General features: G+C 38.1%; 1 protein-coding gene across 1 annotated transcript; it reads left to right on the top strand.

Moving 5' to 3' along the window:
- Positions 1-12399: 12399 nt before the first annotated feature.
- On the top strand, positions 12400-13264 carry LOC118356533 (ferritin heavy chain-like). Its single transcript, XM_035725625.1, has one exon. It carries the CDS (start codon positions 12547-12549, stop codon positions 13114-13116), a length of 570 nt encoding a protein of 189 aa, XP_035581518.1. The 5' UTR covers positions 12400-12546; the 3' UTR covers positions 13117-13264.
- Positions 13265-20481: the final 7217 nt, after the last annotated feature.

Below are 20481 nucleotides of genomic sequence, written 5' to 3'. Positions count from 1 at the left end.
TGTCAGGGGTTGGGAGGAACTGACTGACTACAAAGGGGACTCGGAAATTTTTAGGGTGATGCAACTGTTCTTTACATTATTAGGTGGAAAATACATGGTTCTATGCATTTGTCAAAACCTACAGAACAGTATATCACAGGGTAAAGTTTAATGTATGCAATTAAAAAAAATCATAGTATCCCAGGATGGAATGTAGCCTGTGCCAAATAAATCTAACTGTATTACCTATATATGATATAACTGCACTGAGAAAAAGGAGCTGACATAAGTGACTTTGGAAAATGATGTTTTGATTGGGAAATGTAAGACTAAACACAAAATAACTGCACATAAACACAATCTTAGTTGGTAAGTTTGTTTCTCACAGGGGTATGGTTTAAATATATGAAACTACAGCGATGCCTGGGTGGCTCAGTCAGTTAAGCGTCCGCCTTTGGCTCAGGTCATGATCCCAGAGTCCTGGGATCGAGTCCCACATCGGGCTCCCTGCTCAGCGGGGAGCCTGCTTCTCCCTCTGCCTGCCACTCCCCCTGCTTATGTGCTCTCTCTCTGACAAATAAACACATAAAATCTTCAGAAAAAAATATGAAACTACATTCAAGCTAAGACTAAACAAGTAAATAAATGGTAAATGAAGTGAGTCAGGTTCCTCACTATTAGTAAAAGAAGTTACAAATAAGCAAAGAGAGAAGGCTAGAATGAACTGTACGATGCTGGATTAGAGTCATAGACATCAGTATAAACTCATGTTTAGTATGTATAGAGATAGATACCTAAAAAATGATTATAGATATGTGTGTATATATCAGTTAGTTTACATGCATATATTTCATCTCTGTCTGCCAAGAGACTAGAAACAATGACCCCCAAGGAGCAACAAGCACATCCAGCATCCAGACACTGGTTTCTAAATAGCATTCTCCAAAATAACAGAAAACAAAAACATCCAAGACATCCTTGGAGAAATGACTAATTCTAGGACTGGGGCAATGAAAATACAAGATGAACCTGGAGCGTTACATAGTGCCAAAAAACACAAAGTGCTCAAAAAGCAAAAGAACAGAGGCAGATCAAAGAACATGGGAGCCAACTAAAGGAGAACCAGATAGCCTAAGTTAGAACAATTTGAGCAATATAATTAACTAAATTTTAAGATTATTGCACAATACAAAATAAATGTCCATGAGTCCAAATTGATATACATAAGTGAATACATAAATAAATGGGGAAGAAGGTACTAATCTTTTTTTGGAAAGAATTTAAAATAATTTATGTAGATACTCCTCCCTTTAGGATGTGGGTCTTAAACACCATCCTCAGAGTATGGACTTGATTCAAAAAGATAGAGTATGAAATGGGAATAATACTGGGGTGCCTGGATCACTCAGTTGGTTAAGCATCTGCCTTGGCCTCAGGTCATAATCCTGGGGTCCTGGGATTGAGCCCCACAACAGGCTCCCTGCTCAGCGGGGAGTCTGCTTCTCCCTCTCCCCCTGATGCTCCCCCTACTTGTGCTCTCACTCTCTGCGTCAAATAAATAAAATCTTAAAAAAAAAAAAGTAAAGGGAACAATACTAACTTTCTTTACAGTGAAGAAATCTGGCAGACTTCACCTTAACTAAGTAATCAAGGTTAACATCACCAGTTATAAGTCATGCTAGTATCATGTACCCCCCAAAACAACGTGATAAGAAAGACATTTCACTTTTACGGTGTTCTTCCCTAAAAACCAGAATCCTGGTCAATCATGAGAACAACACCTAACAAACCCAAATTCAGGATCACTCTACAAAATACTTGGCCCAATAGTTCTCAAAATCATTCTTCTCAAAGGTCATGGGGAATACTTCTCAAAGGTCATGGGGAAACAGGAAAGGCTAAGAACCTGTCAAAGACCATTGAAGATAAATGATGACAAGTTAATTCAATGTGATATACTGGATTAGATTCTGGAACAGAAAAAGTATATTACTGTAAAAAAAAAATCTACAAATCTGAATAAACTCTTGAGAGAAGCTAAAAGCAATATACCATTTTTTAAAGATTTAATTTATTTATTTTAGAGAGAGAAAGGGGGGGGAGGAGCAGGGGTGGAGGGAGAGAGAGGGGGAAAGAATCGCAAGCAGACTCCATGCTGAGTGCAAGCCCGACACAGAACTCAATCTCACGACCCTGACGTGGGGCTCCATCTCACGACCCTGAGATCATGATCTGAGCCAAAAACCAAGAGTAGGACGCTTAACTGACTGAGCCACCCAGGCACCCCAGCAATTACCAAATTTTTTTTTTAAGTTTTAACATAAGTGTTACATAAAATATTAACATTAGGGAAAGCTGGATGAAGAGAATACATGGGAACTCTCCATACAATCTCTGCAAGTGTTTTATAAATCTAATATTCCAAAATAAAAGGTTTAGTTTTGGGGGGGTTGTTTGTTTGTTTTTTTTTTTTTTTGAGAGTGAGCAAGTGTGCTAGCGGGGTCAGCGAGGAGGGGCAGAGGGAGAGAGAGAAACTTAAGCAGGCTCCATGCTCAGCACAGAGCCTGATGCGGGGCTCAATTTTACAACCCTGAGATGATGACTTGAGCTGAAATCAAGAGTCAGCCAGTTAACCAACTAGGCCACGCAGGCACCCCAAAGGATAAGGTTTTCTTTAAAGTGCATATTGAATTATGATGCATCAATATAGAATAGTTATTGAGCAAACCAGAGAGAAACTGCAGCTCCTTTAAAATGCAGATTTGTGGGCACCCTCTCCCCATATAAACTGCATCAGAATTTTCTAGAAATGAAGCTGAAAATCTGCATTTTACATGGTCTTTAGATTATTCTTATGCACATCAAAACCTGAGTATTACTTTTTGAGAGCCCTGTGGCTTTTATAGGCCCAAGAGACTTTCAAAGCCTTTAAAAAAACAAAGTAGTAATGGTATTACCTAAGGTAACCAAATCTGGAGAAAGTTAAAATTCAGTATATGCAGGAAGGAAAAAGAAACATCATATGTAAGTGTTTGTGTGTGTGGTATGTGTGTATATATATATTTATAAACACACACACACACACATATGTATAGGGGCGCCTGGGTGGCTCAGTCGTTAAGCGTCTGCCTTTGGCTCAGGTCATGATCCCAGGGTCCTGGGATGGAGCCCTGCATCGGGTTCCCTGCTCAGCGGGAAGCCTGCTTCTCCCTCTTCCACGCCCCCCTGCTTGTGTTTCCTCTCTTGCTGTGTCTCTCTCTGTCAAATAAATCTTTAAAAAATAATAATAATATATACATATGTATATATATACATAAGCACAAAAATATATTAGTTCTGTTTCTTTAGAGAACGCTGACTAGTACACTGTCCATTCTGATAATTTTTTCTACCAATAACACTGTGAGCATCTTTTCTTTTAATGAGATACACTGCTATTTTACCAATGCTATATCCACTGACATTTTTTCACAAAATATGAAATTTAGATAAATTATAAGCAATATGTAGACTTCGAGAGTCCCATTTTGTTCTTTGCACCAAATAGCACAGAATCACCATTCCATATCCTGGCTGAGTATCACAATCACTTGTGGCACTTCTTAAAAGTACATATACCAAACTTCTATCCTGAATCTGCTCAATCGAAATTCCCTCAGTTGATTTTGATTCACAGCCAAGGGTTAAAATCCCTGGGCATATAATCATTTGACCACAAAATCTCAGAAAGAATATAGTCCAAGACCACTTTTTTTAAAGAACTTGAGGCTAAGGGAGAACAAATGGCTTACTCAAATTCTTAATAAGAATGAACATCAGGCTAATTTTTTTCATATTTGTAATAGGTTCCGTTTATTTTCTTACATAGATAAATTCCAGAAAAAATATGAAGGTTGTTCCTATCTCAGTGTATACATATTTGATTACCTGAACCACAGCTCCATTTCACTAATATAGATAGATTTAGGTAATAAGCAGATGAAGTTCTATTTTATAAGATGGTTCATGCCAGGTTCACATGAAATTCTCTGGTATGTAGTTAGAAGATCTCTCAAGGGTCTAAAATCTTGACCATTTATTGTGTTGTTAAAGTAATAAAACTGTCAGAGGACATGTAAATGTTACTATGTTATGTCCACTGATTTAATCAAAAGAAGGCTGACTGCACATTCCTATTGATGGAACTTTGATGGAAGCATTCAAAGAACTACCATAAATCTTAGCTTATTTTCTAGTAGCTAGCAAAAAAAAATTTCAGAATCACTTCATATTATGGATACAAAAAATGCAGTATAATCAATAAACTTAGTTCTCTATTGGCTTAATCTTACTCCATGGCTTCTAAAGCAACATTTGTATCTTTTAAGTAATTAAAAGTTCACAAAAAAACACACTTATAATCAGATAAAATGCATGTTCCTGCTAATTCAACTTTACCTGGCTAATGTCCAACTTTGGAAGAGTGGGCAAAAATATTCCATGTTATTATTATTATTTATACATTATATCACTCTAACCCAAATTATGAAATACAGGCTATTAATTCATGTTAATCATATCTCTTTAGAATAACACATATTCATACCACAATCCACATTAAGGTCCAAATTTTAGCTAACATTAACATTAGCTATTAAATCATATGTACACACAAATATATGCATTCAGTACACACATACACACCATGATTTTCTAAGATGTTATTGAACCTATCACAAATTTTGAAATGAATTGCTATTTTACAAAAATAGTCTGATTATTATATTATTACCTGTTTTCTCTTGTTTATTTGACCTAACAACACTCCTTTGCAAGAAGATAGCCTGAGAGATGCTCTACATCATTCAGCTATGAAACAGTTTTATAAAACCATGTGTCCCATACAGAGACTTACTCCAATGAACTGGTTTAATTTAGAATGTAATCTAACCAAATACATTTAACAGGATGGCTAGGAGAATCACCACCATGGTTTATAAAACAGTGTCTCTGGGAGAAAAGAAAGTAGACTTTTGGTTCTGCATAGAATCTTATTATTCCTATCTCCATTTCCCCTCCTACATTTGTAACAACTGAATAAACTGAATGTTTTTTCTCTTGTACCTATAATCTCTGCAGACAAAATGATTAACTAAAATACTCTGATGTGATCAATGTATTTACCAATCTGTAATAATATAAGAATTGCTTATCATAATTTGGGGAATTGTGTACTTTGATCCATTTATAAACTTTTTTTCCCTAAAAATTAGGGATTGTTAATGTGAAAAAGAAAAAAAGAATTAAGGGAGAAGGGCCACATTGGGAAAATTGTATTTCTCTGTAGGATAACTGAGGAATACATTTGATTAAGGACCAAAGTAATGATTTAGGAGGGAATAAAAGCATTGATAATTGACAGAGACATGGTAAAATAGGGAAGGAAGCAATTTAAGTACATTATTTTGGACATGGAACTGATATTTCTAGTTATCATTAATGTTTTTAGTCTTTGGTGGTTTGTTAGGCTCTAAGGAATGCTAAGGAATGTATGAATAGCAGGAGGTAAAAGAAAATAATATTCAGTGCCACCAGAAGCTGCTCTCAGCTCAGCTTTCCCCTTCTACTCTAAGCCAGGGACTTTACCACACACAAAGTGTTATCCCTCAGGAATTTTTTCAAAAGATTTCTCCCACTCAATTTCCAGTTTCAATGGCCTCTATCCTTTCAAGAGGGCCGCCTTTAGCCTCACCTTCCTTCCCAAATCCACCAGTTCCTCCACAGCACATCCTTAATTCATCTCCTGAAAAGAAATGCTAGGTTTTGTCTTTGCACTCAACCCCTCTTCCAACACACACACACACACACACACACATGCACACGCACATGCACACGCACGCGTGCGCACACAAAACACAAACACGTGCTATATAAATTCATATCACTGCCAATGATTTCAAAGAATCAGCACTTTTCTGGCAGGAGAAAATCAAGGGGTAACATTACTAATGGACAACTGAGTCATAAAAGCAATAGCATTTGGCAGATTATTAACGAGCCTTTCCTCAAGAGTTGTTTGTCATGCAAGAAATCATAACTTAAGAGCACCATCTGTATGAGCAAAAGTGAAACGTTAAATAATCTTTCTTATCTAAAGAATATATCCCAATCCACTGATTCATATTGAAATAAATGAGGTTTACGATCATTTTGGCAGAAAGCTACTAAGTATCAGATATTTCCTAGGAATTTGAAATTCCCTAAATAGGCTGCCATGACCTTAAATATTCAGAGATATTTTTGGAATATGGCAAAAGTCTTCAGAAAATAAGTCAAAAGGACATTGTTTATTTTCCTGACAAGCAAGAATTGAAGAATTAAAAGCTCAAAAAGAAGATAATAAATGTAAATAATACACAGGAAGCTCTTTACAAAAAAACTTCTGCTTTTGTAAGTTGTGTTTTTCACTGAGTTTTAATATTTGCTGGTTGAGGTAATTACATTTTTATGAAAGAGGAAAAAATCAAATAAGCCATTCAGAATGTGGAAGAAAAGTTTAGAAAATTAAAAACTGAGAGTAAATTGGTTATTCATGTCAAATTATGAAGAATAATGATCACATTAAATATAAGCTTATCCTATTAACACTCTGGGTTAATATTAGAGTAAGGTATGGAATCACAGGAAAATTTTGAAAGGATTATGTTTTTTCCCCTAACTAGTTTGGAAAAACATACATTTGTGTTTAATGAACAAAACACCTAGAGCTTCAACCAAGACATTCTGGATCTTTAGGTTGGGAAACAAATAATGGAAATCTCATCTAAAATGGAGTTGGAAAGCCCTGAAGGGGGAGCTCTCAGACACGACCACTCACTGTGGATTGCAAACCCCAACTGGAAGAATCTGACCTCAGCAGGAAGAAACTTAGTTTACTACCCCAGCAGGAGGAAGGAAAATTTTCTTCTTGCCCATCAACAGCAACAGCCAATGAGAAACTCCCATACTCAGCCAATTAGAAGTTTGAACTCTCACCTTCCTATAATGGACTTTTGTTCTATACTGCCCCTCCCAATTTCCATCTTTCATCAATAAAAGCAAGTCCACTCCTTTGCTCTCCAGAATTGCCAATGGTTTGTCATAGTTTGCCTGTCTCGAATTGCAATTCCCTGCTATTCCCATATAAACTCATTGTGCTGGTAAAATAACTGGACATTTTATTTTAAGGTTGACAAGGTTAACTAACCTAATTTCACTAAATATATTTTCCCTAAACATAATTGCTATGTAGGAAAAGGTATGAGAACTCCTGTAGAAATTTCCGTATCTGTGACAACAGAAGTAAAGATTTGAAACAAAATATTTTTGAATACACGTGAATATTTCAAAGTAAATAAATTAATATATATTCTATTAATTATCAACTCATTAGCAACTAATTTTATATTGGCCATATTTGCATTTTATTGGTGAACAAAGTGAACTGAAACAAACTTTAGGCTATGAGATTAAAGTCAGTGTCTGTTGCAATCATTCAGCACACAGCACAAAGCTGGCCATTTATTAAATCCTAAATACTTACTGATCAGATATATGGTGTGTTCATGCCATTCTAACTTAGTGCTCTCTGGCTGTATTTGTGAATTCCATGGATCTGTTCTTGTGTTTACATCTAAATTAAAAATTTCTAGAACCATTTTGAGGATCATCTTGATTTCTTCATAGCTCAATACAGCCACACAAACTCCATGTCCACATTTGCATGTGTGCTCTGAATCATGTTGAATGTGACTTCTGTATGACTAGCATATCCTAGTGTAAAAATGACAACTGTCCCATGTCCACCTTTATGGTCATGTTGACTTGTTTTACCAACTGCAAAGGCTAAAACTTCCTTTTAAAGTGATGACTGGGAAATGCACAATAGTTTAATAGAATGGAACTTCAGCACCTTCAGTTATTGAAGTTATTAAGCCTTTTAATACTTCATGAAATGAGCTGCATCAGAATAAAGTATCACCTTATTTTATACAAGTTAATAAAAAAAGAACACGGACGGACAATATTTAAATGATGACTTCCACAAACTGAAAGCAAATGTCAATCGTTTCAGTAAAGAAGAGTAGTCAAGAACTGAGATGACGAATGTATATTGGGGCATAGAGGCACGGCACACTCAAAAAAAACTTGCACCTTGGCAACTAAATTTACTATCAGTGAAAAGTGATTGTACTTAAGACAAAAAGCATAATGTGATACGGAATTGGAATTTCTTAATTTTAATTTTATTAGTTTTATAGTTTTATCTGTATATATTTATGATAATAAATATAAGTAAACAAATATAAAAATAAATATTAAATAAATATAAACATTTATTTGTATACATTTACAGTTATAAAAGCATACCTTTAAGCAGAGATTTTTATACCTAGTTTTGTCTTTATGCATACCAAATTAAAATTATAACAGTAAATTGCCACCATTGGGTATCTGTGATTTTTTTCCTTCTAAAAGAAACACAGTTTAAATACATATTCAACATCCATTCCCACTCATTGTTTAATTTAATAGACCTCTCAATCTTTTAATTCTTATTTTTGAGCCTCTACTATGTGAAATTTAGCATCAAACAAGTTAAACAGTCTTTGTCTTAACAGAGTTCATCATGATGGTCCAGCCAAACTTTCCAAACTGCCTAGAGAAAAATCACTTAGAATGTCACTCTCTGCTTTTACAAGATGTGTGCTTGAGCATATTCTCTAATTCACAATTTCTTTACCTGTAAAATATGAGTGATAATAATAAAAATTAACTCAGAGAGTATCAGTAATAGTGAGATAATACAGAGTCAACAGCCCAGAGACAGATTAATATTGACTTTGGATTGATAAATAATATTGATTTTGGATTGATACATCACTTTTCTTACCCCTCATTAAATGATTTCTTTATACATATGCATGCACACACACACATACAAGTTTACATATATGCATGTAAGCTTACATATATGCATATATACATATGTAAATGTATACACACATTTATTTATGGAGAGTGACATAAGTCACCAACTGCTGCTATTTATGGTCCACTTCCCTATGAATATATCATCAAACTTACTGCATGTATTAATATTTAAAGAAGGGATTATATGGAACATTGAATAGCACTTCACTGCAAAAAATGCAAATATGAGTTTACAGAACAAGTTTTTATGTTAGTACCTATGAAAATACCCAGCATATAATAGGTGCTCACTAGAAATATACAGTGAATGAATGAATATGAGTTAATCACTGACACTGTGTCAGAACTTATTGTCTAACTATTAGTTCTGTAACATTTTTAAATGATGAATAGAAGTAAAAATCAAAGAGTTTTCACATTTGTGGCACTGTAAGTTTTATTTGTTGACTCTGCACTTATTATGAATAATGCTGTGATGGTTAATTTTACATGTCAACTTGACTGGGCCTGGAGTACCCAGATATTTAGTCAAATATTATTCTGTGTATGCCTGTGAGGGTGTTTTTCCATGAAATTAACATTTAAAATAGTGGAGTGAGTAAAGCACATTGCCCTTCCTAATATGGGTAAGCCTCTTGCAATCATTTGAAGGCCTGAAGAAAACAGAAGGCTGACTACCACTGAGTAAGAGAGAACCCTTCCTGCCTGATTGGCTTTGACCTGGAACATTGATTTTTTCCCTGCCTTTGACTTGAACTTTCTGGGCTTCCAGGCTGCTGGTCTTTGAGCTACACTATCAGCTCTGCTAATGCAGATTTGGGGACTTATCAGCATCCATAAATATGTGAGCAAATTCCTTATTTTTATATACATATACACACATTTATATATATATATAGATAGATACACACACTTTCATATATATGTGTGTGCATGTGTGTATATATATATCCTATTGGTTCTGTTTCTCTGTAGAACACTAATACAATACAAACACTGACCAGAAACATTTCAAAGAAACCTTTATCTTATAGATCTATATTGATGTTTTTAAGAAACATGATCTGCTTTGAAGTTTTCTCATTCTATGTTTATATTTAGTTTTTTATTCCTCATTTTAGAAAACTGGATGTAACGCTTTTGTTTCTATTTGTGTATATTTCCTTTGTAGAAATTTGAAGTTCCAGTCCATGCTTCTTTATTGATTTCCCTTAGAAAAGTTGGTTTTTAAGTCTTAGCTTTCTCTTATTTATAATATATATTTTACCATTACCTTCTTCCCTAGGAGGTAATGATGAGGAATGAAATATTTGAGAAACACCATTATCACCCTTTAGTAACCATTCAATAGTATTATTATTTTTAAATATTTGAGAAGGGATAAATTATTAAATAATCTTGAGACATAATGAGAAAATATTCTACAAAATCAAGATCCCTTCTGCTTAAATAGATTCTTTTCATTATACAATGGAATCTCCCAAGGAAATTTTGAAAAGTCTACAATTATATTAAGACTAAACACTGGTGTTAAGAAAATAAGGAGTAAATTTTTCTCATTGAGAAATTGATCATGTAGTTCTTTTCCATCTGTAGTATGTGATTCTATCATTAAAATCACCTTATCAAATAGATTTCTATTTATTTACAGAATCAACAATTAAATACCTTTAAAACTGCCTAGGTAAGTTTACATCATGACATTTGATATTTGATCCTTTGCTTTCATCATAAACAGTGATTATAAAATAGTATAAATTTCCAAAGAGAAATAAAGAGACCAAAAAACAAAAAAACAAAGGTGCATTAATTAGAGCCATGGGAATAAACCTTTCTAAAAAATAGGTTATTCTAACTTTATCTGAGAGTACTTATAATATTCTGTCACTCTATCTTCTACCTTGAGAACAGAGACCACATTTGATTTTTCTGTGTATCTCCAGAATCAAAAACAGTGTCTGACACATATTCGGAGTATCTAAACAGTTGTTGCATTAATGCACAAATAAATGAATTATCAATACCTAGGATGGTTTTATGTCTTCCATTATAATATCCTTTAATTCTGAGGATATATTGCCTTTTAAATTTCCATATACGTGTGTAGTATCTTGTATGCATGCACTTACAACAATAAGGGGGGAAGATGGCAGTTTTGTGTTTGTTTAGTTTGGTCTGCTTCTCCATTAAAATGCAAACCCCATGGGAACAGAATTTGTCTCTTTGTTACTAATGTAGGCCCAAATCACAGACCAGTGCCTGGGCAATATTAGGTAATCAATAAATATTTGTTGAATGAATGAATAAAAGGCAATTTGAGATCAGTGGTATTTCCTACCACTGTGGTTCATTCCACAGAATATAACTGAAGGAGTTTAAAAAAAAAAAAAGAGGCTTGCTGAGTGGCAGTGAAAGTACAGATGAGGTCGGAGGGAGGGATACATCCACATGGTTAGCAGTGCATTCTCTAAGAATGCACCTAAAACTTGTGTTTTCTGCGAGAGAAAAGAGAAATCTGCATTTACCCAAGAGGAAGGGAACTGGCGAGCCAGGTGAGAGGGGGTGAGCAAATCTAGGATGTCAGTGAAGAGATCACTGACGCTGTCCATACTGGGGTCCAGACAGTGCAGAAGGAATGTGTTACTAGCACTGCGCTGCAAGAGTAAGAGATGAGAGGGAATACGGGGAGTGAAGAACAAGTGCAAAAAGAGTGGAAGACTGAGAGGTGGAAAGATTCGCTGAGACTTTGGAGGTGCTGCTCTGTTGGAAAAGACTGAACCTGATCATGAATAGGAGAGAAGTGGAGGTCCCTCCAGGAACTGAATAAGGAGGCTATCAGAAGTGTCATTAAGGGACGCCTGGGTGGCTCAGTTGGTTAAGCGACTGCCTTCGGCTCAGGTCATGATCCTGGAGTCCCGGGATCGAGTCCCGCATCGGGCTCCCTGCTTGGCAGGGAGTCTGCTTCTCCCTCTGACCCTCCCCCTCTCATGTACTCTCTCTCTCTCATTCTCTCTCTCAAATAAATAAAATCTTAAAAAAAAAAGAAGTGTCATTAATATGGATGTTGAGTCACTGAAGATAGCTGCCATCCAAATAAAGCTCTGTGATACTAAATATTCCAATGATTCCACACTGTACTTAATGAACAATCCCATCAGGACAATATTCCAGTACATTGCTCAAAGAAACCATGCATGTGACTAACTCAAAACGGTTGCACTTCTATTCACGAGTAACATTTAAAAGCATTATGTAGGCCACCCGCTCAGCACAGAGTCGCTCTGTCACCCAGCTCCTTGGAACCCGGAACAGCGCTCGCGCTCCGCCCCGCCCCAGCCCCGCCCCCAGCCCCGCCCAGTCACGCCCCCCTAGCCCCACGAGAGCCCAGGGCACCCTCCCCTCTGACCCCAATGACCTGCTAACGGATCCTCACCCCACCCCCCAACTCCCGGGTAACGGACCCACCTTCCGGTTCCAGCCCAGAGCTCGTGAGCCGCTAGCCCAGGAGCCTGCCCGCCTCCTGCCTCCCTCGTCGCCCACCCTGAAAAGGCGCCGAGGACCCGCCGCCACCGCCTTTGGCCCCACAGCCCTCGCTTCAGCACCACCTTCGCCTTGATGCCCGGGCTGCCAGCCATGGCCACCTCGCCACTCTCACAAGTGCGCCAGAACTACCACCCCGACTGCGAGGCCGCCATCAACAGCCAGATCAACCTGGAGCTCTACGCCTCCTACGTGTACCTGTCCATGGCCTTCTACTTCGACCGCGACGACGTGGCCCTGAAGAACTTCGCCCAGTTCTTCCTGCGCCAGTCCCGCGAGGAGACCGAGCATGCCGAGAAGCTGATGCAGCTGCAGAACCAGCGCGGGGGCCGCATCCGCCTCCGTGACATCAAGAAGCCGGACCGCGACGACTGGGAGAGCGGCCTGAAGGCCATGGAGTGCGCCCTGCACCTGGAGAAGAGCGTGAACCAGAGCCTGCTCGACCTGCACCAGCTGGCCACCGACAAGAGCGACGCCCACCTGTGCGACTTCCTCGAGAGCCACTACCTGCACGAGCAAGTCAAGTCCATCAAAGAGCTGGGGGCCTATGTCACCAACCTGAGCAAGATGGGGGCCCCGGAAGCCGGCATGGCAGAGTACCTCTTTGACAAGCTCACCCTGGGCGACAGCGACAAAAAGAACTGAGTTGGGACTGTTTCCCCTCTAGCCACAGGGTGCATGGTGACTTTCCCTGGTCACCATGCCGAGCCTGCATATTGCAGTATTGCCTTTGCAAAACGTTCCAGGTTTTTTCTTCCAGTTTTGCCATTTCTTCCAATAAAATTATTTGTTAAAGTTCTCTGGTTGATTCGTGTCCAAATCTCTCGCCTTTCCAGCAGTCCCTCCACCCACCCATGCCCCAACCACACACAGCTCAGGATCTCCAGAGATGGAGGGAGAAGGTATTCTATGGGATCCTGGAAAACACAAAATCAATCTTCCCTTTATAAATGATGTAGGGGTGGAATGGGGTGGGGTGGAATGGGGTGGGGTGGGGTGAGGTGGAGCCCTGGTGAATGTGGGAGACAGTGCATGGTAAAAGTATAAAAACATGACCTGACAGTCACAATTGGGGTTGCCTCTGGAGAAAGTGGAGGGAATGGGATCAGGCAGGCATTAAAATAAAGGGTTCTTAAATTTTACTTGAAAATTTTTAGTTTACTGATATATGCAAATGTTAAATTTTGTTAACTGGGTAGCATGATGGAGACACCAGAAGCCAGCTTGGCAGAGTATCTCTTTGACAAGCTACCCTGGGCGCAAGTGACAGTGTAACTGAGCCTCAGCTCACTTTCCCACAGACAGGGGAGTGAGTTCATAAGTCACCATGCTGGACATGCATACTGCCCTTACAAAACATCTAAATATATTTTTTCCTTCAATTGTACCCTTTCTTCCAGGAAAGTAATGTGGTACCAGAAAACCAAAATTACCTTATTAGAAGAGCTGAAGAATACATGGTCAAGGCTGAAACTCAAATCTGTGATACTGAATATGAAGTACAATAAATCCCCTTGAATGTTAAGTCAGTGAGTCTGGCTGCTTTGAAGAATGTAGGGGGTTGGGGAAGACCTGAAGCTGGGAGGCCAGTCAGGAGATACTATAGTTGGTCCAATGAGAGATATTGGTGGCTGAATTGGAGGGGAGGCTCACAAGTGGAGGATGAGACACATTCTAGTTGGACTTGGATGAGTCAACAAGGTTTGCTCATGGACCAGAGGTGAAGAAGGAGAAATGAAAATAATCTAGGTTCTGATGTTTGGACTTGAACACCTGGGTTGACAATAGTGCTATTTATTAATTTGGGGACTTTTGCCAGAGGCACATCTGGGTTGGAAGAATGGGAAAGTCGTATCACATAAAATCTGAGATGCCTATTAGATATCCAAATAGAACTATCATGCAGGCAGCTGGGAAAAAAATGAATCTGGAGCTCAGATAGGAAGTCAAGCTTGGGAATATACACACGGGAAGCATTGTGACTGGATAAATTCACTTAGAAAGAATGTAGAGAGAGTATGGCATAGCCCACCCCAAGCCCAGGGCAGGTAACATTTAGAGAAGGGACTGAGGCGTTTGAACACCCAGAGAGCTGCTGACCCCAACTTGACCATTATCTTATTCCAGACTGAATGGCCACTTATGTGCACACCCACTGTATCCCCAAATCAGCCTGTTCCTGACCTCACTGTGGCCTCTGGATTGTTCCCTTCAGTATGTGGTAAAGATTTAGCCTTTTTTTTTTTTTTTAATCTTCCTGGCTATGTGTAGAAAGAAATTATGTCCCAGTTAAAAAAAAAAAAAAAAAAACAAAAGATTTCCAAAGGAAAGGATAGACATGTATTTGTATGATTTTCTTTTTTATGTTCCCCTTTCAAAACTCTGCCTCTTTTTCAGTCCATTCTCTATTTAACCAGATGAAATCATCACCCATGTAGTCCCTAGTGCTATCTATCTGAGAAAAACACTCAAAATATTATGTTTCCTCTCTGCCATGTGTGGGTTACAAAGACAAAAGTTAAAAATTTACAGACTTTGTATCTTATATTCAAAGACACATGGATAGTTTTTTAAAGCCAGCAGATGGCTTTGAAGCATTTAGAAAAATATAACGAAGTTAAGGTAAGCAATAATTACATCCACGTCTCCCCATGGCTGTGCTTCAATAGTTCCTTAAGAATGAGGATTATGGTTCTCTGAGTTCAGTTTACAGGAAACTAGCTACTGACCCTTAACTCTGTTTAGTCAAATTTAGTCTTTTTCCTTTATTTCCTTCTCTGCCTGTTTTGAGGACCTCCTCTTTCTGATTTGTCTCAGACCTTACAGGTGTGTATGTACGTTGCTATTCTGTTACATACTGGTGATCTAACACATATAAGAGGACTAAAGAAGTCCGTTTTTAGTCTCACTCAAAGTTAAATCCATCAGTTTTTCTCCTTTTTTGAACACCCAGTGTTATAAGTGCATGCTATATTTGAGGTACTATTTCAGATGCTTTCCAGACGTTGTGTTGTTGTCACATCAACCTTGTGAAGTATGGATCCTCCCTACTTTAAATATGAGAAATTGGGTTCAGAGTAGCGTCATTTTTTTGGGACAGCACAGCTGATAAGTGATAGGGCTAGAATCATCTGACTTTAGAAGGGGATAAACTCTGCATATTTTCTGCTCTGCTGTCATCTCAATTCCTTGAGCCATGTAATCCACATTGCATAGATTATTTCATTTAAGCAGTGGTACTGTGGGATGAATCTCTATCTCTATTTTATTAAAAAATGACAGGCTTATGGGTGGTGTTTGCATGTCCCTTGCTGGTGTTCAGACCCAGAGTCCTATTCTTCTCTGTTGCATCCAGCCCTGAATTACTTATTTCACACTTGGTGTTCACTGAACACACAGGTCCCTAATCCTCATATGTATCACAAACTGGCTGCTCTCTTTACTTTTATAGGTCACAGTTAGGTTTCTTAAAAGGATCACTTGTGCTTTTTTACTTCCCTGAAAAAATGAATTTGTTTGCGTTAAGTTTTAGAAGCAGTAATACATCTGTAAGATTCAGAAATCAAAATACATCAAAAGATTTATGGTGAATCATTCATTCTGTCAATCTCCCCAGCCTCCCAAATATTTCAACCTAATGGGTGTTTCTGTGGAGGGATAAGCCCTTGGAGTTCCCTACTATGCTACTGACCCTGACATCACCCAATTCAATGATTTTAATATATTAATATTAATATTTTAATATATTTACTGAGTTGTGCAACTAACATCACAATCTAATTTTAGAACAATTCATCACTACCCTCCCCCCAACTACAGTCACTCTGCAATAACACCCCCAGCCCCTGGCAAACACTGATCTATTCTACACATTTGCCCTTTCTAGACATTTAATATAAATGGAAGCATACAATGTGTACTCTTTTGTATTTCTTTCACTGGGCAAAATGTTTTTGAGCTTCATCCATGTTGCAACATATATTGGTACTTCATTCTATTATTTATTGCTGAGTAACATTCTACTGTATGGATATACCACTTCTGTTTATTTACCAGCTGAAAGATATGTGCTCTACTTTTAGGCTGTTGGGAATACTGCTGCTATAAACAGTCACATACAAATTTAAAAGCATGTTTTCATTTCTCCTGGGCAGATACCGGAGTGATATTGCTGTGGCATATGGTAAGCACATACTCAACTTTATAAGAAACTGCTAATCTGATCTGTTTTCTTTTTTTTAAAGATTTTATTTATTTATTTGACAGAGAGAGCACAAGCAGGGGGAGTAGCAGGCAGAGGGAGAAGGAGAAGCAGGCTCCCCGCTGAGCAGGGAGCCTGATGCGGGGCTGGATCCCAGGACTCTGGGATCATGACCTGAGCCGAATGCAGCCACTTAACCGACTGAGCCACCCAGGCACCCCTCTAATCTATTTTCTAAAATGTCTACATTATTTTATGAAATTTCTATCAGTAATATGTGAGGGTCCAATTTCTCTACATAAAGATGTAATACATGAAAATGCCTTTTGGGGAGGAGTTAAGATAGTGGAGGAGTAGGGGACCCTAAGTTCGTCTGGTCCCTGGAATCCAGTAGGTAGTTATCAAATCATTCTGAACACCTGCAAAATCAATCAGAGATCTGAGAAAAGAAATGCTGCAATTTTACAAACAGAAAAGCGACCACCTCTTGGAAGGTAGGAGGTGCAGAGACTTGAATCTGGGGTGATATATATATAGAGAGAGAGGGAGAGGGGGAGAGAGGGAGAGAGAGAGAGAGAGAGAGAGAGAGAGAGAGAGAGAGAATAATGCAATGGGGAGGGAGCTGGCTTAAGGAGGCTACCGCAAAGTATCATAAGTAATGGAGTGAAAAATCAGAACGTTTAGAAGTCTGCTACAGTGGGGGACGTCCCTGGCTTAAAGGTGCTCAGGTAGCTAAGTGGGGCAGAATCCCAGGCGGGACAGCGTGGTCTCAGTATCCCGTGCGGTCACAGGAAGAACGGAGATGCCCGAGTGGGGCAGAGTTCCCATGTATAAGAGCAGGGAAGCCGGCTGAAAAGAGCGAGTCTAGGTGCAGGCTTTCTGCTCTGTGTTGCTATAAACTGAAGTGCTGCACGATTCTGCGACATCTCTCCTAGCAGGGGCCCAGCAAAAGGCAGAAAGCAATGGCGAGACCCCCCTCCCTCCCCTGAGAGGAACAGCGTGGGTCTGCACTGCAGAGTCCTTATAATTTGGAGTCTTGAAACTCAGTAGTGTGCCTGAGATAAAAACGCTTGGTCACAGCCTGGGCGAACACAGAGTTCCCATGGAAACCAGGGAGACAAGAGTGATTGACTGCTTTTCTGTGAGGGCTCACTGAAGAGCAGAGGGCACAAACTTTCAGCTCTGGGGCTAGAGAGTGGGGTGCCACCATTTTCATCCTGCCCATTGGTGCTCAAAGCCTTCAGGGAGCAAAACAGCGCCACATAGTGGAATCTGGGGCTCTTACCCTGAGCCTGGCCCCCTGGCAAGGGAGGTGCTTTTCCACAAGGGTAAGGCACCTGAGAATCAGCGCAACAGGCTCCTCCCCCAGAAGACCAGCAGGAACAACTGGCTAGCACCAAGTTTACTGATCATAGAGAACTGCAAAGCTTCGGCTTTTGGGGAAAACAATATATAGCATTCCTGGGTTTTTTTTTTTTAATGCTTTAGTCTTTCAGTATTATTTTTTCAGCTATTTTCTTATTTTTTCAATTCTTTCTTTATTATTTTTAAGTTTATATATATATTATATATATTTTACTTTGGGTTTCCTTTCATTGTATTTTATTTTATTTTTGTATATATATAAGTTTTTTGTCCTTCCTATTTTGGGATCTGGTTTCTTTTAACTAGCAGACCAAAACACATCCAGGATCTAGTTTTTTGTTTTGTTCTGTTTTGTTTGTTGCTTGATTTTTTCTTATTTTGTTTTGTTTTTTCTTTTTCTTTTTTTTCTGTTGTTGTTATTGTTGTCTTTTTCTTCTATTCTCTTCTGGACAAAATGACGAGATGGAGAAATTCATCCCAAAAGAACGAACAGGAAGTAGTACTCACTGCCAGGGATTTAATCAATAAGGATATAAGTAAGATGTCTGAACTAGAATTTAAAACAATGATTATAAAGATACTAGCTGGGCTTGAAAAAAGCATAGAAGACACTAGAGAATCCCCTTCTGGAGAAATAAAAGAACTAAAATCTAGTCAGGCCAAAATTAAAATGCTCTTACTGAGATGCAGTCCCAAATAGAAGCTCTAAAAGCAAGGATAAATGAGACAGAAGAGTCAGTAATAGAGAATATAAAATGATGGAAAATAAGGAAGCTCAAAAGAAGAGAGAAAGACAATTACTGGATCACGAAGGGAGACTTTGAGAACTCAGCAATTCCATAAAGTGAAATAATATCCAGATAATAGGGGTCCCAGAAGATGAAGAGAGGAAGAGATGAGCAGAAGGTTTATTTGAACAAATTATAGCTGAGAGCTTCCCTAATCTGGGGAAGGAAACAGGCATTCAGGTCCAGGAGGCACAGAGATCCCCCTTCAAAATCAATAAAAATATGGCAACACCTTGACATATAATAGTGAAGCTTACACATTTCAAAGATAAAGAGAAAATCCTGAAAGCAGCTCAGGACAACAGGTTCTTAACTGACAAGGGTAGACACATAAGGCTGGCAGCCAACTTGTCCACAGAGACCGGGCAGGCCAGAAAGGACTGGAATGATACATTCAATGTGCTAAATGGGAAGAATATGCAGCCAAGAATACTTTATCCAGCAAGGCTGTCATTCAGAATAGGAGAGATAAAGAGTTTCCAGGACAAACAAAAACTAAAGGATTATAACAATTCTTTTTTTAAAAAAGATTTATTTATTTATTTTAGAGAAAGAGAGTGCATGCACATGAGTGGGGCGAGGGGCAGAGGGAGAGGAAGAGGGAGAGAAGCAGACTCCCTGCGAAGTGTGGAGCCCGCCCTTAAGATTATAACAATTATCAGTAATTAACTAAACAAGAAGGTAGAAAATTAGTAAATATATATAAGACCTGATCAAATCTATCAACAAATTTGACCTAATTGACATTTATAGGCTACTCCCCCCCAATAGCAGAATGCATATTCTTTTCCAATGTGCCTGGAACATTCACTAAGATAGACTATATGCTAATGCGTGAAAGGAATCTCAATTAATTTTGAAAAATATTAAATCATACACATATTCTCTGACTACAATGGAATTAAACTGAAGTCAACAACAAAAAGCTATCTGCAGTCCTCCAGAATTGGAAAGTTAAATAGCACACTTATAAATAAGCCATGGCTCAGAGAAAAATTTGCAGGGAAATTAGAAACTCTTTTGAACTCAATGACCAGCAACACACAAATATAAAAAATAATGTATAAAAATCTGTGGGGCACAACTAAAGCAGTGTTTAGAGGGAAATTTATAGCTATAAACAATAAAGAAAAGTAATGAAACAAAACACTGGTTCTTTTAAAAATCAATCAAATTGATAAATCTCTAGATTAGACTGTTCAAGTAAAAGAGGAAAAAAACAGAAATTATCAATATCAGGAATGAGAGATAGTATTATTACAGACCATATACTCTTTTACTGTATAATCAGGGAATATTACAATTCTATGCCAAAATATTTTATAAATTTAGATGAAATGGATAAATTCCTTGAAAGACAAAATTACTCAAACACAAGAAATATAAAATCTGAATAGATGTATATCGAATTTGTTATTAAATTCCTTTCCACTAAGAAAATGCCAAGGATAATTTTCTTCACTGATGAATCCTATCACACATTTAAATAAGAATAATAATTCTGTGCAAAGTCATTCAGAAAATATAGGAAATGCGACCACTTCCTAATTCACTTTATGAGTCCCACATTACCATGGTACTAAAACCAAGCAAAGTCATTATAGGAAGGAAAAATACTACAGAAAAAATCCCTCATGGACATTCAAGGAAAAATCC

The sequence above is a fragment of the Zalophus californianus genome, chromosome X (assembly GCF_009762305.2).
Source record: "Zalophus californianus isolate mZalCal1 chromosome X, mZalCal1.pri.v2, whole genome shotgun sequence".
NCBI lineage: Eukaryota > Metazoa > Chordata > Mammalia > Carnivora > Otariidae > Zalophus > Zalophus californianus.
The sequence above is the reverse complement of the archived record's forward strand: the minus strand, read 5'-3'. Positions and strand labels throughout refer to the sequence as shown.

Bases quoted from the DNA above. Each gene is read 5' to 3' on its own strand.
- LOC118356533 (XM_035725625.1), top strand. From the start codon at position 12,547: ATGCCCGGGCTGCCAGCCATGGCCACCTCGCCACTCTCACAAGTGCGC.